The sequence below is a fragment of the Canis lupus genome, chromosome 4 (assembly GCF_003254725.2).
Source record: "Canis lupus dingo isolate Sandy chromosome 4, ASM325472v2, whole genome shotgun sequence".
Classification (NCBI taxonomy): domain Eukaryota; kingdom Metazoa; phylum Chordata; class Mammalia; order Carnivora; family Canidae; genus Canis; species Canis lupus.
Genome location: NC_064246.1, coordinates 21,425,604 through 21,450,479, shown reverse-complemented (window position 1 = coordinate 21,450,479; position 24,876 = coordinate 21,425,604). Strand labels below are relative to the sequence as shown.

Here is a 24,876-nt window from a genome sequence, read left to right as displayed (position 1 = left end):
TGGGTGATTTGAAGGCAGTGACTGCTCACAGACCCTGCAACCTGCCTCTTGTCACCAGGTCCTGAGCCTGGTCCTAGGCCCGAGGTGACACACGACTCAGCAGGACCCTCTGGGTGGAGAGCTCTAAGGTCCTATGCCCAGCTCACCAACTATGTGTGGAAAGTCTTGGGGTCAGAGGACACACACAGGCCCAGGGCAGCGTGCGATGGTGTTCCTCCAACCCTGGCCTTGGTTTTCAATGGAAAAATGCAAATTTGAGAGGCTAAACTCTAAGGACCTTCCTGATGGGAGATCCCTTGAATCTCTGATGTCATGACAATTCTCTACTTGAGATTTCAGGGTTGTGCTTCTACAGAGGCCCAAGTGGAGTCCCCAGGGGATGGCGGGACTCCGTCTCTGGCCAACAGGGACCCCATGTCTGCGCACCGGGGGTCCTCATGCCTCTGAGCGACATACGGGCGTCTTATCTAGGCGTCTTGTCTATACTAGATAGCTGCTGCTCTCGGGTGCAGGATGAGGTCTCTCTCCCCAAGTGCTTTCATCTTCTAATGAATGTGGTGATCTGGCTACCTGGGACCAGTCTCAGCTCTCCTTCTTCATAGCTATTATGGTGGTGGTTATTATTCAGCTCAAGGGCTTCTCTGGGACCTGGGTAAGGAGCTTCTCCCTCCCCCCTGGGACACTGAAGTGTATTTGGAGAGCCACAGGACGTCCTGCAGGTGATTGTGGACCCCGTCTATTAGCAGTCAGTCTTCCCTGGGGGTGGGAATGGGAGGGAATTTCTTCATGAATGTGCTTGGGTTCAGCGACATGATTTGGAAATGGTAATCTCGGGCCTTCAAGTCTCTTTTCTGGGGGCACCCAGGGGCTCAGTGGTTGAGCAGCTGCCTTCGGCTCAGGGTGTGATCCTGGGGTCCCGGGATCGAGTTCCGCATTGGTCTCCCTGCATGGAGCCTGCTTCTCCCTCTGCCTGTGTCTCTGCCTCTTTCTGTGTCTCTCATGAATAAATAAATAAAATCTTAAAAAAGAAAATCTTCTTTCTGGCCCTCAGGCTTCTGGCCAGTGCTGATATGCTGGGTCACAGAAGCCTGGAGAAGGCCAGGAGCCGCAGCCAGCAGCCCCATTCACGCGGAGAAGCAGGGGAAGCAGGTGTAAGGGGCCGGGTGGGAGCGTGTGGAAGGCAAGGTGCGCCCACACTCTTCCCTGAAGACTTCCAAGAATAAAGCAACCTGGAGTGTTGATGAAGGGACTTTGTCTCTGTGGAAGCATTCCAGTGAAGAAAGGAAGGAGGGCTAGAATTAGGGTATGGCCCCCACCTCACACCACCCCTAACAAACAGACAAACTCAGACAAGGAGTGTCAGTGAGAGACAACCGGGCATCATGTGCCTCCTAATGGGAGAACATTCCATCGCTGACCAGGGAGTCTTGCCAAAACTTTTTGAGCCTTGAATCTCATTAAGTCTCTCGATCCAACTACCAATTTATAAGAAAAACAGGAGAAACATGTTTAATGGAATCAGGAGAAGGCAATCAATGAAATCCAGACTTGGGAAACCCTACAGCTAAACGGCCCAGCTTCCTCAACAAAATAAATTGAGAGAGAGAGAGAGAGAGAGAGAAAGGAGGGAAAGATATGAAAGAGGAACCTCTGGGTTCTAAGAGACTTATCAACCAGTTGCAGGGTGTGGACTTCTTTGGATCCTGAATCAAATACATTTAAAAAAATTATATTTATGACATGACTGAAATTTGAATAGTGACCGGTATTTGATGACATGACTTATCCCAGTTGTGATAATGATATTGTGGTGATGCTGCCAAAAACTAGCCCTTATCATTCTGAAATATCCACAGATATGATGGCGTGAGGTCTGGAGGACTGTGGGCAGGGTGGCACCGAAGAGGACTCCGTCATGGGTTGATAAGCTTGCAACAGAACGTGTAGGGTTTCATCATGCTCCTCTGCTATTTCTTTTTTCTTTTCAAGATTTATTGTTTATTTATTCATGAAAGACACAGAGAGAGAGGCAGAGACACAGGTAGAGGGAGAAGCAGGCTCCCTGTGGGGAGCCTGATGCAGGACTCGATCCCAGACCCCAGGATCATGACCTGAGCCAAAGACAGACGCTCAACCACTGAGCCACCCAGGCGTCCCTCTTCTGCTATTTCTGTGCACGCTCGAACTCTTCTGTAGTAGCACACAATGCTTTCAAAAAGAATAAATCAGAGGGGTGCCTGGGTGGTGCAGTCTGTTAGGCATCTGCCTCTTGATTTTGGCTCAGGTTGTGATCACAGCGGGACTGTGAAATCAAGGGCCACGTCGGGGCCTGTGCTCAGCACTAAGCCTCATCCGTGTGTTACCCTACTTAGTCTTCACAGCACCGCTAAGACACAGGTGCTATTGCTGTTCTCACAGGGGAGGGAACTGAGGTTCAGAGAGCTTAAGAAACCTGCCCCAAGTCACACAGCTCAGAGGTGATGTCTAAAATCCAGACACAGACCCATCCCGACTCCAGAAGCCCCACTGCTGGGATCTGAGCCTGAGTTTTTGCTCCAATACCTGTGTTCTTTCTACCTTATCACCACTTAAAAAAAAATGAAAACACATCTTGATTGCTTTCCTGATGCAAGAGGCCTCTGATGCCACAGAGGAAACCGTGTGTGGGGGGGCCCCCCTGGTGTTGCCAGCCAAGGCTGAGCTACTAGCATCTCCCTTATCTCAGAAGCAAGCCCAGCATCCCAGGGACAAGGCCCTTTCTTTGCTCACTTTACTTTTGCGATGAGAGTTTAAGGCACTTCCGTCTTGTAAAAAAATGGATAGGATGGTGCCCCTCTAGTGTGCTATTGTGTCTAGTGCCCTCCATAGCTTATGCTCCCCAATACTTCCACCTAGCCCGGACCAGCTCCCTCCACCCCCGTGGGACAGGTGGCACCCCGCCCCCCCGTAAAGTGACTCAGTGCAGAGCCTTACAGACAACTTCACCCAGATGTCCATTTCCTTTTCACCAAAGGCGTTCTTAATTTTTAAGCTCAAAATAAACATGGAGGTTTACCCCGAAAATGTACAGTGACGGTTACAGCAGCACTACTCCTTCTGGCCCAACCTAGAAATTCTGTGAACGCCATCAGCGGTGGAAGGGTCAGCACACTGCCATATATTCCTACAGCGGGATACCACATGGCCAAGAAGAGGAACGGACGACAGTCGCGCCCAACGCTGGGGGTGGATTTTACAAAGTTAAGCAAAAGACACCTAAGAAAACGCACTGCATGATATCATTTATATAAAATTCCAGAGGACAGCCATCTGTGCTGGGAGGAGACAGGACAGGGGTTATGCTTGGAGGGATTGGGGACTGGGATGGGGCAGGAAGAGGGCATTCTGGGGCGCAGGTGAGGTTCTGCTTCGTGATCAAGGTGAGGTGCCCGTTACACAGCTGTGTTCACTTAGAGGAAAAGTCATCAAGATGTGCACTAATGATCTGTTTTTATATAATCCTTCAATAAACATTTTGGAAATATATGCAGATTAAAAACGAAATCAGTTGTTTTCTAGTAATGCTGTTTGGTGACATACAGAGTGTGACATGGTCCCCCAAGCAGAGGATCTCTGGTTGACAATGACCAACTTCAGGAGAACTTGCCCAAACAGTGGGCCACTCTCTGGCACCCTACCTAAGTCTCAGGACCTTACCTATATCTTCCTTGAGGTCAATTTCGGCTGTGGTGGGGTGGACAATGCCCTCCACTCTCATGGAGCCAATATGGCTGATGTCACTCTGCGTCAGGGACAGCTGCGTCAGGGGGGAAAGATGGAGAGGGTTGGGAAAGAGCAAATCCAATTAAAAAGCTTCACATTTTACCTCACATCTGTTAATTCTCTCAATTATTGATAGCGAATGTCTACATAAAGGCCTGTGGTGTGGAGTGACCATCTCAAGTTTGCCTGTTGTTTGGGCTTCAGTGGGCTCTTCTGAACTCAGCGGATTTGATGTCCACCATGATGCCAGCAGCACGCAACCAACCAGCCTCTTCTTCCAGGAGCAAGAATGGGCCCTCCCCTCTTCTTCCCTTCTCTAGAGCTACGTTTCCATCTCCCAATCCGGGGGGGCCTCGGTGTGGGGTGACATACCGTCAGAGCGGCTCCTACTAGGGAAACCAGGCTGGCCCTCCACCCTCCCCTCAGCACCCTATATTCTTCCCAGAGCAGCACAGACCTCTGGTGGCAGGGACGTGTGGCCGATGGACCTCACTCAGGATAAGTGATGGGCTCCTGGATTCCGACCTACCTACGTTGGGCCACCTTGCATATTGGGGATCACATTCTTGGGGCTACACCTGTGAAATGCTGCCCTGCGTGCTCACAGCTGAGCGGAATGCAGGGCATTTTGCATCGTCTCCCCTGTGAGCTCGACAGTCACCTTCCCCTAGGTAAGGGAGAAAAAGCTAATTGTCATGCAACTGTGGCCAGCCCCTTGGGGAACATGCTTTTCGTCAGTGAAAAATTAGGAGCCGGCCCCATGCACACGCTTCTGTAACACGCTTCCCGATTGCTTCAGTAGAGGTGTATCCTATTACCAGGCTGCAAATGCTCAGCTACCAGAGATGCGATTCACTGACTGCTTCCCTGAATGTCTTACTTCAGCCCCATTTAACGTGGTAGATGAATTGTTCTGTAAACTTTATGCTAGCGGGAATGAATTATTTGCATGTCTGTCTGGCCTGCTGCAGGCTGTTCAGATGTAAAGCCCTGCTTGTTTTCTTTCTGCAGTCTAGAAAGGCAAGTAGACTGAGTTATTGTCAAATAATTCATTTCTAACACCGGAGATGTTCAGGAAACATATATTTCTATTTTTCTTTCTTTGATAAATCACATCGAAGAACCATGGCAGGCTGGCCTCCCAGGGCTGTTTGAGAAAGTTAGTTAAGGATGTTTTGGGTGGGCCCAGGAATGAGGGGGGTACGGGGTGACATCCTGGCAATGATGTCATTCTATCACCTGACCAGGAAGGTTCTCTATGCTTACCTTTGTCTGATCGATGTCAGACAAATAATTCTTGGCACTAAAGAGCTTGTTGATTCTCACAACGTAGACACTGTCATAGCTCTTTAGTCTAAACATGAATAATTCAAGACCCGGGTGAAAGTTGTATTAGGGGAGCAAGGGAAGAAGGAAGCATCATTGCTCGCAAACAGTGGGTTGTAAAAATGCAATAGTGTTTTTACCACAGCACATTACAATTGTCTTTATTACCTTCTGCCCTAGAACAAGGCTCTTAGAAGACAGAATGGTGAATCCATCCCCTGGCCCATCTTCAGAGGTGGAATTTGAAGTTCCTTCTTTATCGCTGTCCTTTGGTTTGGACTGTTGGTAGAAATCAGAAGGAGAGATGGGAAATAATCCAGAAAAAGCCCGAAGTGGCTTTATTAAGTTCTTCCTACGACTACCACCACCTTGGATGTGAAAGGAAGTGGTTAGGTGTTAAGTTCTGCTCTTCTCGATGGAGGGAAGCAAGGCACAGCAATACGAGGGAAATAAAGGGGTGCCACCCCAAATAAAGAGTGTTAAAGAGGCTCACAGGTACCTGTATTCCTCACTCAGACCTGGACACGGGTACGTTATTCTTGTTTTTCTTTTTCTTTTTTTTTTTTTTGCAAAGCCCACAGCTTACGATGGCAAGCAGCAGAACCAAGAGGGGTTATTCATAGCCTACCATTCGACCTCCCTTCTCCCCAGAATTTCCTTGGGACCCACAGGAAGTGGAGTGAACTCTTGTAAATCTTTTGTGTTATCATAGAGGTCTGTAGAAGGGGAATTTGACAACCTCCAAAGCAGCGCTGTCTGATAGAACTTTCTGTGATCATGGAAATGTCCTATGCCTCTTGAGCCCTTGAAATGTGGGTGATGTAACCAATGAACTTAATTGTTAATCTGATTTAGTTTTAATGAATTCAAATTAAAAAGCCACATGTGGCTAGTGGTTATCGTACTGGGCAGCATATGAAAGTACTCCTCTGCAAATGGCATCTCCGAGCTACAGCTACTTAGCACCTCGGGCTATCCACAACCCACTGGCTGAACCCAGTGACCATCTGTGGGAGACACACAGTCTGTGGGAGACAGAAATGTTTTTGTGTGCAATGTGGAGCTCTCAAGAGAAATGAAGAAGGGCTCCAGGCTATCATCTCTCACCTAAGATTTTGATGGGGGCAGTGGAAGCCTCTGGAAACATGAAGACCACTCGTGTTTTGGGTTTGGAAACCTCTAGTAGACTCTGCTGGGTGATTTAAGCTCGTCCCAGAGGTCCTTTGCCATTTTTTCCCAGCGCACAGAGTCCCCAGCCCATCAGCAATGCTGGTCACAACCTCATCTTCTGATCTTTCAACTTTCTGTTGTCTGAGTCCCTGGCACACAGGCGACCTGGGCTCACCTTTTTGGACGTCCGTGGTTTGGCAGCCTTAGATTTCTTGCCTCCCTTCTTGCCTGATGCCGCCTTCCTTCCCCTTTTCTCAGGGGGAGGGGAGAGGATAGCTTCTGACTTCCCTTTGGTCCCTCGCTTTTTGGCCAGCAGTTCAGGGTGAATTCTGGGCAGGACACCTCCACTGGCGATGGTCACTCCTTTAAGCAGCTAAAGAGAGAAACGCATGAGCTAAGGCAGCAAAGAGCTTGCTGGTTCTGGACTTACTACAGTTCAAAATGATGGCAAAACAAGTGTTAAGTCTGGTCTTTGCTTTCCCAAAGACACTGCATGATGGGTGGTTTAATTGGCTTTCCTGTTTCCCTGGTAGAGCGTGTCTCTGTAGGTATCCAGGCATCCCATGGCCTCATACAGAAAGCAAAACAAGAGAGGCACGATGAAGGGGTATAGAGGCTGAGGCCGGGGATGTTTCCAGGGCTGTGGAATTCCAGACATAACAGAGGATAAAGAGCTACACAAGTGGGGAGCACAGCTTGATGAAACTGGGTTCAAAGGTCAACACTAAGGCTAGCCCCAGTTAGCAACAGACTAGTGGTCTCCACACTCTTTTGATCACACATCCCATCAGTAAAATATGTTTGACCAATGCGGCTCTCCATTAATGTTCATTTTGTGAATAATCGACGTACTACTACATTAGTCTAGTCTGCACACCCCGAAGCAGTGTGGGTTCTCCAAGTATGGTCTGCATCCAAAGCTGGTCCATGGATAGTTAGTGACTGTCCAAGACAAGAGAAATACAGAAATTGCAAGGAAGAGTCCTTGCAAACTGACAGAGGTATTGTATTACCTATTGGATCAAATAGCAAAACATTTTGCTTTGGGATTGCATGTTTTGTTTTTTAAAATTTTTGTTTTTGTTTTTTAAAATTTGTCTAGCAATTAGTTTTTATTGTATCTTTAGAAATTTTAGTCCACGATGGACTGGAAATAAGAACTGAGTGTTGGCCACACACAATGTAAGAAGAAAAAAAAATAGAATAAAAATTCTTATACTACCTACCATCCATCTAGCATTTCCTGGAGGAGGCATTTGCACTTGGGAGTTAATTCTATAATATGAAGAAGATTCTTCTGCCCTCATCAAATAAATTGTCAGCAAAATTTGGGTGAAGAAACCGTGAATAACAGCTATGCACTGCAGCTTCCCTAGTCACACACAAAGCTCACTTTTAGAGAGGAAAAGAAGGTCTGGCAAGACCCAGGATATATAACGGGTCTATTCCAGAGGGAATTTTCTATCTGAATGACATAGCTATCAAATTTATTCTTCTCTTATATGATCTGATTTTTTTTTGTATTAATATGCTTGGGAACTGTAGCAGGAATGATTTATAGCCAACCGGGTCCACGTGTAATAGTGTATCTGGCAAAACCATTCTGTGGCTTGTCGCAATGCTTCAGGCAGACATACCTGATTGAGCTCCTCGTCATTGGCAACTGCCAGCAGGATGTGTCTTGGTGCTATCCGGGCCTTCTTGTTGTCCCTTGCGGCGTTCCCAGCCAGTTCTAGAATTTCCGCTGAAATCACAATAGGGAGTTAATAGGCAATCAGAGTGGAGTCTGAGCTTCCTAGAGCTTTTCTTTGGAAATGGCCTTTGAATTTGATCACATTTATTCGTTTGTAAGTTTTATGCCCGGGCCTGGAAAGAAATCCAGAAAGCTGAGAAAGAACTCAGGTTACAGATGAGTAAGATGTTTTAGCAAGACCTGTTCTATGATCCCGTGGCCAGCTTCTAGTGGCCTCTGACATTAATTCTCCCCAATCATCCTTAGTATTTGGACCTCTGAGTTTTTGGTTGAGCCCATCATCACAGGAGGGAAGAGTATTTCCCAATCTGCCTTGTTGATCACTGTGGTCACATGACTAAATTCTGACCAACAAGAGGCGGGTGGCATACTGTAGGGCACTTCTGGGAAGTGTCCATCAATGGCAGGCTGTGCCCTTCTTCCCTTTCTGCTGGCAGACCGAGGAGGACATGATGGCTGGAATTTGGCCAAGAGAAAGAACAACAAGATAGAAGGAACTGGAGTCTCTTATGACGGTGGAGGCGCACAGCTGGGCTGTCCTTACTCCTGGACTGTCATCTATAAACTCCTTTGTATGAGAGAGAAGCAAACTCTCCTGTTTAAGCCACAGTCAGGAACAGTTAATTCTGACCAATACCGAACCCTAACAGGACCTGAGTCTCTTCCCGTCTCAGGAGAGCAAGGGTGTCTCTGAAAAGAATAGTGATGTAGGCAGAGTCTGTCTTTGGGGCCCATTGGGATGCCTTCCAGAATCTCCTTTTCCTCTTCCCTCAATGCCAAAGCGGATGGTATGAACTAAGTCATACTGTGGAGTGAGGAAATGTTTAACCTGGAAAGTGAATTCGGAACGGGGATACCTACAGGGCCTGGAAGGAAGGTATTTGGGGTTTGGAGGGTTTCCACCTATTCCTCAGGATCTGACTTTAATAAACATGTCATTTGGTAAATGTAAAAGGGCTGGTAAAGAGGAATGTCCCTAAAATGATTTTACATGTCATCATTTTTAGTCACAATTTAAAAAAATCTATAGAATTGGTTCATACCATCTGTCTGCTTTCCCCCTCCTCCTCTGTCTCTTTCTTTCGCCCCCGATTTCAGAGAGATGTTCTGCTAATCAAATTTGTCCGCCTTCAAAAGTATTAATGAGGCTTTAAAGGAAAATTCCTTCCCTTAGAAAGCTAGAGACAATGTGGCGATGTGTTGTCTCACTGATAATGTGGTGGCAAAATGCGTGTGTGTGTGTTGGGGGAATTTGCTGGTACAATGGCATAAATACTAAGCTCTAAAATTAACAGGCAGTTCTGTGTGAGTCTTTACAATCAACCTAATTTCAAATAAATAGCACATGAAATTGCCATCACTCATAAAAATCTATGGTAATAAAAAAAACTGCATAAGTATGCCATATTAACTAAGCAAATGTGATTAACAAAAAATTAGAATAAAATACGCATTAGAGTTAAATATTTATATAGAATTTCCATAATGAAAAGTGCTAAATCACTGCAAATTCATTCTCACAACATCTTTTCCAGGTTATTAAGCAATGAATATCGTGTTTACCAACAATCCATTTATATGGTGGCCGTATTTTCAGAATCAAAGACTGGGGGATGGCGGTAGTTTGAGAAGTATGAGCACACTTGTTGGGAAAACGGGATGGAGTATTTGAAATTCATGCCCCATTAGATCATCTGGTTGGCTGCTCTCAGGCTGCTGCCCAACCCTTTCTTTCCCTTAGGAGAGGGTACTTGTCACAAAGAAATGTCATTATAAAGCTTTCACCAACAGACTGGCTTTTCCAACTCTAGGTTAAAAAGTACAGCTCCTCATTGTGCACAATAAAAAAGGAGTTGCTTTTTATTGATGTACATCTTGGGGTCCCCATACCAGGGAGGAAGGACTCCTCTCCCCTCTTTCGCTAGATTGGGTGTGTGTGTGGGGGTCAAGGAGCCTCCCACTCTTAAGCTTCTGAGCAATTGAACTTATTTTAGCATCTTGGACTACCACTTGCCTGCCTGTGTCTCCTGCCCTCAGAGGAAGATGCTAAGCATCCTGCCAACTTCCTCAAATGAGCTGTCGGCAGGAGAGGCAGGGCTAAGTGGGCAGCCCTACAGATTTGGGGCCTTAGGGAAGCCCCTGAGGTCGGGTTATTTTTAGCCTGTCAGAGACAGATGCACAGACATTGGATTCACAGACGGACACTCCGCTGGAATCGAGGCAGGAGGGCCAGAGCCTTGGGGCAGTGACTCCGCAGGTGGCCTCACGCGAGGCAGGTAGGTGAGGCCCAGCCAGCACGCGCCCGGGCTCCTGGACTAGGCCTTCCGAAATCAGTTATAGGAGAGAAAAACCTCGATTCTGTGCCCTAGCGCAAAAGCAGAGGTAGCCTTGTGTTCTAGAAAGAGAAAAGCTTCTCAACACACAGCCGAAAATCTAGACGAAGGACTTCTCTGTTGGATATTTGGCCAGAACATTCCTCGGGACATGGACCTCACGGTTTAAATGTCTGAAATAACATTCATTATTATTAATATTTCCAAATGTCATTATGACCCACATATATGCACGAACTATAAACGTTCGTTACATTCTCGGGTGGTTTGATCTCGAGAACACAGGTATCCTCCTATTGGCAGTCGACAGGAAAAATGGGTTTCTACAGCACATTTTCATTTCGCTGAAAATTTTGTGAGAAGATTATAATTCTGTCAAGCGGTGGAGACATCCTTGGAAGTCTATAGACTTCTATATTCTCGGAAGTCACACTTCCAGCAATAGGAACCATCTGGAATACAGCTTAGACTCTGGTCGTTAAAAAAAAAAAAAAAAAAAAAAAAAAAGGATTTCTGTAGCCAAAACGGATGTTGGAAAGCTCAGCAGACACATACTCTTGGAAGCGTTGTGTCCTCTCATTTTGTCCACAATCTAAGCCAACATTGGCTGTCCCCCCTCCACAGGAGCCGGGAAGTAGCATAGTAACTGTAGGGTAGGGACAGAGGGCGTGGAGTGGCCACCCCTTCAAGACTGTCTCCTTCCTCAGCCCCTGCTTCCTCACCCACTTGCCCACGAGGTGATGAAATCCCCAGGGGTCTGGGGCACCCCCTCCCTGGTCTGCTCAGGCCATGCAGTCTCCCAGGGAAACCCCTTCCATTCATGGCTCTTGCTTCCCACTTGCCCATGCCACTCGATCTGCACCTCCAGTCCTGATGTGATGTCACCTGGACAACCTCACCTGGGGCGTTCAGCAGGTAAATAAAATTTACCACATCCCCAAATCCAAATAATTTCCTTGGGGGTGGCAGCTCTATCCACATATAGCTCCTCCCAGAGGCCTGGGAATCCTCCCTCCCTCCCCCTCCCTGGCCTCTTGAATCACACATCTTTGTCTCCCTTCTCCGCACCTACTACCATTCCCTGAGCTCAGGCTCTCTGCTCCTTGAGCCCAGAGAGTTGCAATGGCTGTTCAAATGGTTTCCCCATCCCCATTTTTGTCTTCCTCCAGATGCATGCCAACAAGGCCTCTGCTGGCCCATAGGTACCTTTGTATAGACTAGATGTCCCTTCTGCCAAACACTTTACTTCCCTGATTTCGTTAGAACAACACCGTTTACTGCCATCTGCCGGGAATGCTCGTAATAAAGATACAAATCTTAGGGGTCTATGATGTGAATGATACTCTCTTCAACAGGTGTCCTTGCACAGTGTACAACCTGCACAACCACACATGTGGCCTTGGCTGGCAAAATGCTCTTTTTAAAACACAAATGCAATAAATGAAAATCATTAGATAAAGAAATGCTTGTTGTTAAACGGATAGACCATATTGTCTGGAAATGATGTAAATGATGGGTTTCTATGTGACACAATGACTTAAGGTGCCCTGAGAGTCAAGCTTTTTTTTTTTTTAATTTATGATAGTCACAGAGAGAGAGAGAGAGGCAGAGACATAGGCAGAGGGAGAAGCAGGCTCCATTCACCGGGAGCCCGATGTGGGATTTGATCCCAGGTCTCCAAAGGCAGGCGCCAAACCGCTGCGCCACCCAGGGATCCCGAGTCAAGCTTTTTTTAAAGACCTGTTTGTCCTGGCAGTTAGAAATATGTTACAGAACATTTTCTCACTACAAAAATGATTTAAATTATTCATTTTCGACATCTTACATTTATGCTTTATCTTTTGTTGGCAAAAACAAAAACTATTTTCCAGAATTGGGGGCTTACTCTTTCAGTCCCTCCTCTGTCACTTCTGTTGGAGATGTGAACTGGGTCAATGTTTACAGATCGACAACCTCAGGTATGAAGGTCCATCCTGGGAGGCCTGGGGATGTGTCAGGTGGAAGGGATGTTCTAGATGAGCAGTTCAACATGTGTCTGCCACCAGACTGTGCAACCTCCTCCTCTTTTCTTGCGACTAGAAACACTGCGTGGCTCTAACACCATGGTGATGTGTGAGCCTGGGCCCAGCCCGGCAGCCAGCCCAGGGAAATCGGGCCGACTGCTCTGTCTCACCCAGAGCAGCTGAATATTTGTGCAGTTTTCTTTTTTAGTTAAGTAGCCCCTATCCTTCGCTTACTGGCCACGCCTGTGGCCCAAGGTTCGCTTCCCAAGGCACGGAGGGGGAGCGTCCACATGAACCTCAGGGGAGAAGTGAGCTGGCCACAGGACATCCCCCGCCCAGCTCCCAGAACATCAGCGGGAGAATCCCAGGGCGCCTTTGGGGGTGAAGAGCACTGTCTGCTGTTGAGACCAGGGCAGGAGATGAGAGCTGAATGGTGAGACTTAAAAACTGTTTTATGAGGAGAGACAGCGAAGGTGATGCTGTATGTGTAGGAGGAGGGTGTCTGCCAGAGGCTGATGTGCCCACGGGGGGCGCTGTGGTATGTGCCTCTGGGAGCCAGAGCAGGGACCTACCCCCCTGGACCAGAGCCTCCAGCCAGTTCTGGAGGCCCCAGGGTCCCCACTTCCCCGATGGGGCCCCTTGTCTCCAGCATCTTCAGCCGCTCTCCCTCTGCCTGGGACGCTACACCCTTGTCGGTGCCAGGACACCTTTGGTAGTCTGGTGAGGTCTATGGACCTGTTCTCAGCATAAAGATTTTTTTTTTTATTGCGATAAAGTATACATAACATGAAATTTGCCATTTCTAAGTGAATGACTCGGTGGCATCGATTACGTTCCCAGTATTGTGCAACCATCCCCACCATCCATCTCCAGCGCTTCCTCCTCTTAAATGGAAGCTCCATGCCCATTAAACTATCATGCCCAACCCACCCCCACACCCCGGCCCCTACAACTGTCTCTCCATGCTCTGTCTCTATAAATTTCACTACTCTGACACTGCATCAAAGTGGAATCATGCACATTTGTCTTATTACGTCTGGCTTTTTTCAATCCCACTTTGCAGAAAAGTCTTCCAAGGCTCAGCCGTGTGGAGCAGGTGTCAGAACTTCCTTCCTTTTTAGGGCTGAGTAACATTCTGTTGCACATTTTGTTGCACCACGTTTTGTTTACCAGTTCATCTGTTGGATACTTGGGTTGTTTCCATTTTTGGCTCCTTTGTATGTATAATGTTGCATGAATATTTGTATATAAATACCTGTTTAAGTCTCTGATTTCTATTATTTCGGGCATGTACCTAGGAGTGGAATTGCTGGGTCATATGATAATCATGTTTAACTTTTTTAAAGTTAAGCATTTTATTTTAATTCCAATATAGTTTTAGTATTAGTTTCAGGTGCACAATATAGTAATTCAACACTTCCGTATATCACCCAGTGTATGACAAGTGTACTCCTTAATCCCCATGTACCCCATATCTTTATCTATTCATCTATCGATAGATACTTGGGCTGTTTCCATAATTTGGCTATTGTGAATGATGCAATAAACATAGGGGACATGTATCCCTTTGAATTTGTGTTTTTAAATTTTTTGGGGGTAAATAGTACAATTGCTGGATTGTAGAATAGTTCTTTTTTATTTTTAAATTTTTTATTTTATTTTTATTTATTTATTTATTTTATTTTTATTTATTTATTCATGAGAGACACAGAGAGAGGGGCAGAGACATAGGCAGAGGGAGAGGCAGGCTCCCTGCAAGGAACCCGATGTGGGACTCGATCCCAGGATCCTGGGATCACACCCTGAGCCAAAGGCAGACTCTCAACCACTGAGCCGCCTAGGCGTCTTCAGTAGTTCTTTATTAATTTTTGAGGAATCTCCATACTGTTTTCCAGAATGGCTGGACCAGCTTGCATTCCCACCAACAGCACACAAGGGTTCTTTTTTCTCCACATCCTTGCCAACACCTGCTGTTTCTTGTGTTTTTGATTTCAGTCATCCTGACAGGTATGAGGTGATATCTCATCATAATTTTAATTTGCATTTCCCTGATGATGAGTGCTGTTGAGTATCTTTTCATGTGTTTATTGGCCATCTTGATGTCTTCTTTGGAGAAATTTCTGTTCGTGTCTTCTGCCCATTTTTAAATTGGACTATTGGTTTGTTGAGTGTTGAATTGTATAAGTTCTTTATATATGTTGGATACTAATTCTTTATGGGATATGTCATTTGCAAATATCTTCTCCCATTCAGTAGGTGGTCTTTCAGTTTTATCGATTGTTTCCTTTGCTGTGCAGAAGCTTTTCATTTTTAAATTTTATTTAAAAAGATTTATTTATTTTAGAAAGGGGGAGGGAGAGAGAGAGAGAGCGTGCGCAAGCGTGTGCACGTATGCATGGAATGGGGAAAGGAGAGAGGGAGAGAGGGAGAGAGAGAATCTCAAGCACATTCCTCAATGAGTGCAGAGCTGATGCTGGGCTCCCTCAGGGCCCAGATAGCATGACCTGAGCCTAAATCAGTAGTTGGACACTCAACCAACTGATCTACCCAGACATCCCAGAAGCATTGTATTTTGATATAGTCCCAATAGTTTAATTTTGCTTTTATTTCATCAGGAGACATATCTAGAAAAATGTTGCTATGACAAATTTTAGGTAAGTTATTGCCTGTGCTCTCTTCAAGAATGTTTATGGTTTCAAGTCCTACTTTTAGGTCTTTAATCCATTTTGAATTTATTTTTTGTGTATGGCATAAGAAAGTGGTCTAGGTTCATTCTTTTGCATGTTGTTGTCCAGTTTTCCCAACATCATTTGTTGTAGAGATTGTCTTTTTCCCATTGGATATTCTTTCCTGTTTTGTCGAAGATTGACCATATGATTCTGGGTTCATTTCTGGGTTTTCTATTCTGTTCCATTGATCTATGTGTCTATTTTTCTGCCAGTAACATGTGGTTTTGATTACTACAGTTTTGTAATATAACTTGAAGTCTGGAATTGTGATGCTCCCGTTTTGTTTTTCTTTTTCAAGATCGCTTTGGTTATTCGGGGTCTTCTGTGGTTCCATATAGATTTCAGGGTTATTTGTTCCAGGTTGGTGAAAAATGGTGTTGGTATTTTGATAGAGTTTGCAATAAATCTAGAGATTGCTTTGGGAAGTATAGGCATTTTAACAATATTTTTCTTCCAATCCATTTCTTTTTGTCATCTTCAATTTCCTTCATCAATGTTTTATACTTTTCAGAATACAGGCCTTTCACCTCCTTGGTTAAGTTTATTCAAAGGTACTTTATTATTGTTGGTGCAATTGAAAATGGGATTGTTTTCTTAATTTCTCTTTCTGCTGCTTCATTATTAGTGTCTAGAAATTCAACAGATTTTTGTACATTGATTTTGTATGCTGTGACCTTACTGAATTCTTGATCAGTTCTAGTAGTTTTTTTTTGTGGAGTCTTTAGGGTTTTCTATATAGAATGACATGTTATCTGCAAATAGTGCAAATAGTTTTACTTCTTCCTGACCAGTCTGGATGCCCTTCATTTCTTTTTGTTGACTGATTGCTGTATCTAGGACTTCTACTACTATGTTGAATAAAAATGGTGAGTGGACATCCTTGTCTTGTTCTTGACCATAGAGAAAACCTCTCAGCTTTTCCCCTACTGAGTATAATATTCCCTGTGTATTTTTCATAGAAGGCTCTTTGAGGTTTTTTTAATATCATGAATGGATGTTACATTTTAACCAAATGCTTCTTATGCATCTACTGAAATGGTCATATGGTTCTTATCCCTTCTCTGACTTATGCAATGTATCACGTTGATTGTTTTGTAAATATTGAACCACACTTGCATTCTGGGAATAATTCTACTTGGTCATAGGGAATGCTTTTTTTCATGTACTGTTGGATTGGTTTTCTAGTATTTTGTTGAGGAATTTCGCATCTATGGTTATCAGAGATATTGGCCTTTAGTTATCTTTTTTTTTTTTGTGTGGTGTCTTTATCTGGTTTTGGTATCGGGGTAATGCTGGCCTCATGGAATGAATTTGGAAGTTTTCTTTCCTCTTATATTTTCTGGAATAGTTTGAAAATAATAGGCATTAACTCCTTAAATGTTTGGTAGAATTTGCCTGAGAGGCAGTCTGGTCCTGGACTTTTGTTTGCTGGGAGTTTTTTGATCACTTCAGTTTTGATCAACTTCAATTTCTTTGCCGGCAATTGTTCTATTCAAACTTTCTATTTCTTCCTGCTTCAGTTTTGGAAGGTTAGAGGTTTCTAGGAATTTATCCTTTTATTCTAGGTTGTCCAATTTGTTGGCATGTAGTTTTTCATAATATTGTATTATATTCATAATAAAATAAAGTTTTATTTTTTTAAAGTTTTTATTTATTTATTCATGAGAAACACAGAAAGAGATGGAGAGAGGCAGAGACACAGGCAGACAGAGAAGCAGGCTCTATGCAGGGAGCCCGACGTAGGACTTAATCCCAGGTCTCCAGGATCACACCCTGGGCTGAAGGTGGCACTAAACCGCTGAGCCACCAGGACTGCTCGTTTTTTTTTTTAAAGTTTTTATATCATTTATTTCTGCTCTAATTTTTATTATTTCCTTCCTTCTGCTTTGGTTTTGGTTTTGTTTGTTCTTCTTTTTCAAGTGCCTGTAGGTGTAAGGTTAGGCTGTTTATTTGAAATTTTTCTTATTTCCTGTGGTAGGCCTGTATTGCTATGAACTTCCCTCTCAGGACTGCTTTTGCTGCCTCCCAAAGGTTTTGGATGTTGTATTTTCATTTTCATTTGTTCCATGTTCTTGTTTATTTCTTCTTTGATTTCTTGGTTTACCTCTATGTTAAACTTTTTGAGGAACCACAAACTGTTTTCCACAGCAACTATATCAATTTACCTGCCTCCCAGCAATGCACCAGGTTTTCAATTCTCTACATCGTCACCAACAATTGTAGTTCTTTTATAGCTATCTTAATGAGTGCCAGGATAAAGTTTTAAATGCATAATATAAAATACATAGGATGACAAAGAAAACCAATTCACTGGAATGTAATTTTCAAAGTATTAAAAAATCTGGAATATAGTAGTCTGTGTGCTGCTTTATGAACACATTAAATAACAAGATCTAGTGGTAGATCTAATAACTACTGTGATTTTGAAGTAATGATCAGCCTAATGATATTTCTATGTATCTTTAACAAGGGGACTATAATAAAAAAAACACCAGTGATTTCAATTGGCTTGAAAGTCCCAGGTGTAGGGGATCCCTGGGTGGTTCAGTGGTTTAGCGCCTGCCTTTGGCCCAGGGTGCAATCCTGGAGTCCCGGGATGGAGTCCCACGTTGGGCTCCCGGCATGGAGCCTGCTTCTCCCTCTGCCTGTGTCTCTGCCTCTCTCTCTCTCTCTCTGTCTATCATAAATAGATAGATAAATCTATAAAAAAAAGAAAGTCCCAGGTGTTGTTGACACACAACTGTGGTTTGTAGCCCACATCCATAGAGGAAGCAAATGGTAAAGTTTAGGTCTGGTCAGGGAAGCTGAAGATTGAATGTGAGGACCCCAGGGCTCAAGCCTCTTCTATGTCACACCCTCTCCCACCTGCCACACCACCAGCTGCCAACCTCTCTTTTGCCTTCTTCTGAGCCAAACTCCCTAAGAGAGTCCCCACGCCCTTTGCCTCCTGTTCACATCTCCAGCTCCTCAACCCACTGCAGTTTGGCTTTGAGCACCCACACTGTCCTCCTCAGGGTCACCATGACCTTGAGGTAGCTAGATTTGTAGTTCTTGTCTGGTTTTATTGGCATCATTGGTGACAGTCACCTTTCCTTTGTTTCCCAGACACTGACTCTCCATGAGCCTCTCCTCATTAACCTCTGTTGCCCTCCTCAGCCTGCCTTGCCACACATTCCCCCTGCTTGGCCCAGAAACATGTGCATGCAGGTGCTGTTTGGACTGGTCCTGGGCTCCCCAGTCTTGTTGCCACACTCTCTCTGGGTACCTCACTCGCTCACTTGGCCTTTACAGCAGTCTGCCCACAATGCCCCCCATCTGTATCTCCAGCCCACAGCTCCCCTCTGGCTCTAGGCACGCCTAGTAGGGCTTCACTAAAAAACAATTCCCTTAGGGATGAGTTGCTAACATGTGTCCCAAGTGGTGCCAAGCACCTTTCATTCATTGTCTTATGTAATTCTCATCTTGACGCTATGAGGGTAAAGCAATATACCTTACAGTCCTCAGCTGATAAGCGGCAGAGCCAGAATTTGTCCTCCAGGGCACCTCTCAGAGACCTAAACCCTATGGGCTCCCCACTGAGCCCTTCACCCTGCGCCCTATTTCCACCCCATAGTTTCCTGCTTCAGCTACAGGCACCATTCTCATGCGTCTTCTACTTTCCTCTTCTTGGTCAGACTCCTTAGGTAAATTCTTCAATCCTCTTAGAGTGGAGTCCTCATCTCCACTCCTCAACATGGCAGCTTGGCTTGAAAGAAAGTGGCCAGCCCAAGGCTGAAAGGTTCATGCTTTCCTTGATGCCCTTCCTCCCATCCAACCCATCATTGGGAGGAGCTGACTCTCGTCCTCCAGATATTTCCCCAATTTGCTCATTTCTTCTCATCATCCCCTCTGCACACCGCTGAACTGGCCACTATTGATCCTCAAAAGTGACACAAAAACAGCCCCCAGTGGTTTCCTGGACTCTGATCTTGCTTCTTGCTAACTGTTCACCTAAAGCCCAAGTGGTATCCCCCAGAGGCCAACTCCTCCCTTCTATGCTTCTCCCTAGCATGTGTGTGTGTGTGTACCTGTGTGTGCATATCATATACATTTTCATCATGGCCCTCAAAGACCTGCCTGTCCACTCTCCATCTCATCTCTCACCCCCTCCCATTCCCCAGCTCTGCTCCAGGTTCTAGAAGGGGCCCACACACTTCCTCTAAACTCTGGGTCTTCACCCTCATTCCTACCCCACCTGAATATCTCCCCCAGCTCAATCTTCCATCAGAATCGACCTAATTCCAGGGATGCCTGGGTGGCTCAGTGGTTGAACCTGCTGCCTTTGGCTCAGGTTGTGACCCTGGAATCCCGTGATTGCGTCTCACATCAGGCTCCCCGCAGGGAGTCTGCTTCTCCTTCTGTCTATGTCTCTGTGTCTCTCTTTGTGTCTCTAATGAATAAAGAAAATCTTAAAAAAAAAAAAAAGAATCTACCTATTTCCTCCAACTAAATCCCCACTCTGGCTGCCATCAAAATCACTTGGGAGAGCTTTAAAAAATCCTGATGCCCAGAACATTTCCCCAGAATCTCTGGAGGTGAGCCTCGTCATCAGGATTTTAAATCAATCAACTTAAGAAAAACCCAGGGTTGCGAACCTGGTTATGTCCTAACAACTCTTACTTGACAGGAGGCAGCCCCCAGCACCCCGCCTGTACACACGTTTCCCAAAGCTCCTGTAACTTCCCTGCCTGGCATGTATGCCCGCTTATTGTGTTATGCTTCATGTTCCTCCGCTCTGCTGGTATGCAAGCCCCGCAGATGGAGGCAGGACCAGGTCTGTCTGCTTTCCTCCGCATCTTCAAGGCTTAATCCCAAGAAGAAACTCAGTCCAGATTTGTGTCATGAATGTTGAAGGTCATTTCAAGGGTGACTGGAGGCTCTCATGCTTTGAACCTCTTTTCCTAAACAAAATCAATTGATGACCTCTACCCCACCCCAAAGTAACAACTCCCCCTCTTTTACTTACTCAACAATGGCCTGCAATTCTACTACTAATAATGATTCATTCCTTTGGCTTAAAACTTCTCTCAATGCAAGTACAGCCCGAAAACATAACATTTTAACAGAGTTAGTCATTATACTTTGCCTTGAATGATTGCATCAGCTCTTAATAGTAGGAGAGCAGAAGAATGACAATTTATTGAGTGTATCCTATGCACTAGGCATTTTACATATGTGAGCTCATGAACGGAGTTCAATGAGTTAGTTCTGGAAACACCAGAAACTCAGGGAGGTTCAGGAATTAGCCCAAGGTAACAGAGCTGGTAAACTGATAGACAGGAACGGAGGGGAAGGACACAGAGAAGACATGCCTGGGCTTCAGAGGACCAACTTCACTTCTTCCCCCTGGCGCAGGACTCTGCTGGGTGCTGGGACTGGTCCGGGGGGATGCAGTGTTATTGGCAACGGCATCCTTCCAGGTGCTCATCCTCTCTTCTAGCTCACGTCCAGCACGTCGGCAAATCCTGTTGGATTTGCCTTCAAAATATATCGGTACTCTGACCACTTCTCGGTACCTTCACTGCCCACTCACTGGACCTCTGTAAGAAACTTCTTGCTGCTTACCCTGCTTCTGCCCTGGTGCCCTCTCCCCACAAGGGTAGATCACATCCACATCCGCTCAAAACCTTCTAGAACTCCTACTGCAAGCTCTCATCCCCCACCTGCCCATCCTCCTCAGGCCTCATTTACGGCCCAAGCCACTTCCTCAGCCCAGCCTTCCATCCCATTGCTGCTCCTCTTAACACCCTGCACCTGTCTTCCCCCTGCCTGGAGCGCCAGCCCGCAGACGTGCATGCCCACTCCCTGCCTCCCCCTCCATGGGGCCTCCGACCAGCACCGTTCACAACCTCCCTTACCTCCCCATTCCTTGAACACTCTCTCTCTCTCCTGGCTTTATTTGTCCCCTAGCACTTGTCACAGGCTTAGAATCATATGTGCTTCACTTACTTGCTTGGTGCTTCTCCTCCCCATAATGCACCTGCTCGAGGGCGGGGATTCCTATCTTGTTCTGTGCTGTAGCCTCAGCATGGAGAACACCGGGCATATAGTAAGTTTTCAATAAAAGTTTATTGAGTAAATGGAGGATTATGAATAATCAATTTGAAAAATAGGGTGCCACTCTACTTTGGGAGATACTATGTATCTTTAAAGATGTGCTGGCTCAAAGTCCAGAGTGTGACATTCGGGCTTTACTATGCATTGCTGGGGTCTGGTGGCTCTAATCTGAGATAAATTAAAACTCCTACCAGTGGTTCAATTCTAATACTAAGGAATAGTCTAAGGACTTGCTGTGTACACAAACATGTAGATGTTTACATGTATTTGTTAAATGAATGAACAGGAAAACATCAGCTTTCATTGGAACGATAGACTGAGATGCCAGTGATTCAAAAGGCCAAAGTCTGTTCTATTATGCACAAACTTTAGACCTTCACCGAGCAGCAGCAAAGGATGTACTACTTAATTATTGTTTGATTATACCAATATTATTAGAGGGTGATGTAATGTAGCAAAAGTACATGGCTTAGGATTGAAGTACCCCAGGGAACCCCCACTCTCTGCTTGGAGGCTGTGGGATCTCTGGTTACTTGGTGCCTTCCAGTCTCACTGGGTGATATGGACCTAAAAGGTAGTTTGAAAGCTTCATTCGCCTTTCCCTCTCTGAGCCAGCAGATTTTTCCATCAGATTCCCAGGTCCCTCTCCAGACCCAGTAAATCAGACCACAGTGGGGGATGCAGCCAGGATCCTGCATTTTCAACAGGCATTCCCCAAGCCTGTAGGCTGCTGCTGCATGACTGGCTCCAGTCTTGCTCCTCTGAGTCCTCCCTGGACTAGCATCAGCAACAGCTGGCAGCACGTTAGGAAGGTTGTGTCTCAGTCTCCACCGCAGGCCTTGTCGACAAGATCCCTGGGAATGGTTGGCACTTTGAAAACACTGCTCTCTCCCACCTGATTGGACCAACTTTCAGAGCCCTCCAGCCCTTCTCTCCAACTTCCTAAAGGGGGCCCGTGAAAAACTTTTAGTTCAGGGACAAGCCTTTCATTTCACAATAAGGGAAAGGCTTAAGATGCCACGGTCTACCCCGAGGGAGCCCCAGGGGAGCCCCAGGAGAGAAGGCTTCCACAGGGTAGATCAAGGCAAACGTTTCATGGCTAACATTGCTTGGTGAAGAAGCAGGACCAAGAGAACAGAATGGGACTGAGCATCTAAGAGGAGGAAGAGATTGCTCTTAAGGGAGAAGGAGCAGGGGAAGGGGCCTGGGGACAGAAATGGGGTTCAGCCTCGTTGCATCTGTAGGTTTTCATGCTGTGGCAGCAGAGGGCAAGGCTTCTGGGGGAGACAGCTTGGGGAGGTTTGCTTTACCCAGAAGACTGCTTAGGGGATTTAAACCTGGTGCCTGGGGGATTTGTTAACCTTGAGCAGAGTCAGAGACATTGTTGCTTGTGGCTAACATGACTCCTCAAGGAACTAATCACACTTACTTATACATATTTTTATATATTTTATTTATAAATATTTTGCATATATATATATATTTAAAGCATCCTTGAAATCTGAAGTATGGTTCCTATTTAACCGTGACATGGGAGAACAAGAGTAAGAAAGCTAAACAGGGGGGCGCCTGGGTGGCTCAGTCGGTTAAGTGTCCAACTCTTGGTTTTTGGCTCAAGTCATGATCTCAGGGTCGTGGGATAGAGTCCCGCAATGGCTCTGCGCTCAGCTCGGAGTCTGCCTGCAGATTCTCTCTCCCTCTCCCTCTCCTTCTCCCCCTCCCCCAGCCTGTGCTCTCTCTTTTCCCCTTTGTTTAGAGAAATAAATAAATAAAATCTTAAAAAAAAAACTAAACAGAGAATTATTTAAATATATAAATTTCACACATAGCAAAAATCTCATCTTTTAGTCATGTTAACAACCAACATGGGAAATTACTTCCTGTGTACCCGTTGTACATAAAGGAGGGCACAACTGGGACATTATGGGCTTCATGGAACCAACTGGAGCTGGTTCTGATGGGGGTCAACACTATTCACGGACGATGAGCTCTAGTTCCAATACGCCGGGAGACCTGACGCAAAGTGAAGACCCCCCCAGGTACAATATGAATAGCACCCTGCCCCCCGCTCCATCCCCAATCTTCCCTGGAGTTTCTCTTCTGCAAGAACCCAGACTTTTACACACTCTGTTTACCTAAAGCAAGACACACACCTTTTTCTCGGCTGGTCTAGAAAAGCCACTTGATGGCGCATTCTCTTCTTTTCATGTTGGTCTCCTGTCATTATGCCCCTCTCCCTCCCCTAAAGCCTGCAAAATGAATCTCAGCCAAGCAGGCATTGATCCCAAAGGTCACTCTGGTCTTAAGCAGAAACCCTGTTAGCACCCCCCAGTAGCCTTGAACTCCCACCACGGGAAGGGATCCCCTCTGTCCGGGGTGGCTGGGGAGCAGGGAGGGGTGACACATTACCTGCCAGGTACTCGATGACTGCTGCCATGTAGACGGGAGCACCCACGCTGATCCGGTACTTGAATGTCCCTTTCTTCAGGTACCGCATCAGCCTCCCCACGGGGAAGATGACGCCGGCCCTGGCTGAACGGGACAGCTTGGACATTTTCTTCTTCCCGCTCCGGCCCGACATCTTGCCTCAGTTTCCCTCTCAGCTTGCTGACACGGAGGCCTCCCGGCACTAACACAATGCTGAAAAGGAAAGACGGTAGGGTGAGGAAGGGTGGTTGGCGAACATTTTGGGGACGGTCATGTGGCACTAGGGCACCGCGTGACACATCTGGTTGTCCCGAGAGGCAGCTGAGACCTGGCTGCCATCGCAGGCCACTGCAGGCTGGGCGCTGGGCATGGGGACTCCGCAGTGCATCAACAACCTCCCCACCCCCCCACGGACATCTCCCCCGTCCCATCAAGCCCGCCCAACCTCAATGGGAGAGGCCAAAGAAACTTCATTAGAGAAAGGGGTCATGGGGCTATCGTCTGCAGGACAGCGGCCCCAAAGGTGCCCAGAACCCCTGCATGTGTCACCTTATATGGCAAAAGAGACTTTGAAGATATGGTGAAGTCAAGGATCCTGAGATGGGGAGATTATTCTGGAATATTTGGGCAGGCCCAGTGTAATTGCAAAGGTTCTTTTAGGAGGGGGCAGGAGATGAGAAAGTAGTAAGAAGTGCAAGGAGGGAAGCAACGGATTCTCCCCTCAGAGCCTCCAGAAGGAATCAGCCCTGTCAACACCTTCACTGAAGCCCAGAGAACCTGATTTTCACCCTTTCCGCTCCAGAACTGCCAGGGAATAAAATCCTATTACTTTAACCCCTATACTAGGGCTAATTTATTATAGCAGCAGCAAGAGAACAGATATGATTGATTACTCTTCGCCCTAATTTGCTCCTGCCTGTCTGAATCCAGAGTACTTAGTTATATAGCAATGCCTGTCCTGGTCGGCTCTGATGGACGGACGACTCAGAGCTGATGTGTGTTTCCAAATTCTCCAACAATAGAGCATTCGTAAAAACAGAAATACGTCAGAAGATGCAGTTGATTAAATATTCTACTGCAGAGTAACGAAACCTAGCAAACTAAAAGTTACAAAGCGGCCCAAGCTTCTGCTCCTTGGAATGAGAAGTCCAGGCCGACTGAAGGGAGAAACTTTAGAATCAGTCTCAAGAAGTGACTTCAGTACCATGCACCATGAGACACGCCTATAATTCATGGTTATTTCAGGAAACGATCTTCTGTATGAAGATAAGATCATT

General features: G+C 46.0%; 1 protein-coding gene across 1 annotated transcript in view; it reads right to left on the bottom strand.

Moving 5' to 3' along the window:
* The window catches only part of LOC112651244 (core histone macro-H2A.2), a 48,958-nt gene that overhangs the window by 5,528 nt on the left and 18,554 nt on the right, over window positions 1-24,876 (bottom strand). Inside the window, exons 2-6 of the mRNA XM_025434273.3 lie at window positions 23,582-23,812; window positions 7,896-8,002; window positions 6,434-6,631; window positions 5,257-5,367; window positions 3,697-3,796 (exon numbers count right to left, since the gene is read on the bottom strand). Of these exons, the coding sequence (XP_025290058.1) occupies window positions 3,697-3,796; window positions 5,257-5,367; window positions 6,434-6,631; window positions 7,896-8,002; window positions 23,582-23,753 (688 nt within the window). The 5' untranslated portion in view covers window positions 23,754-23,812. The remainder of the gene's footprint in view (window positions 1-3,696; window positions 3,797-5,256; window positions 5,368-6,433; window positions 6,632-7,895; window positions 8,003-23,581; window positions 23,813-24,876) is intronic.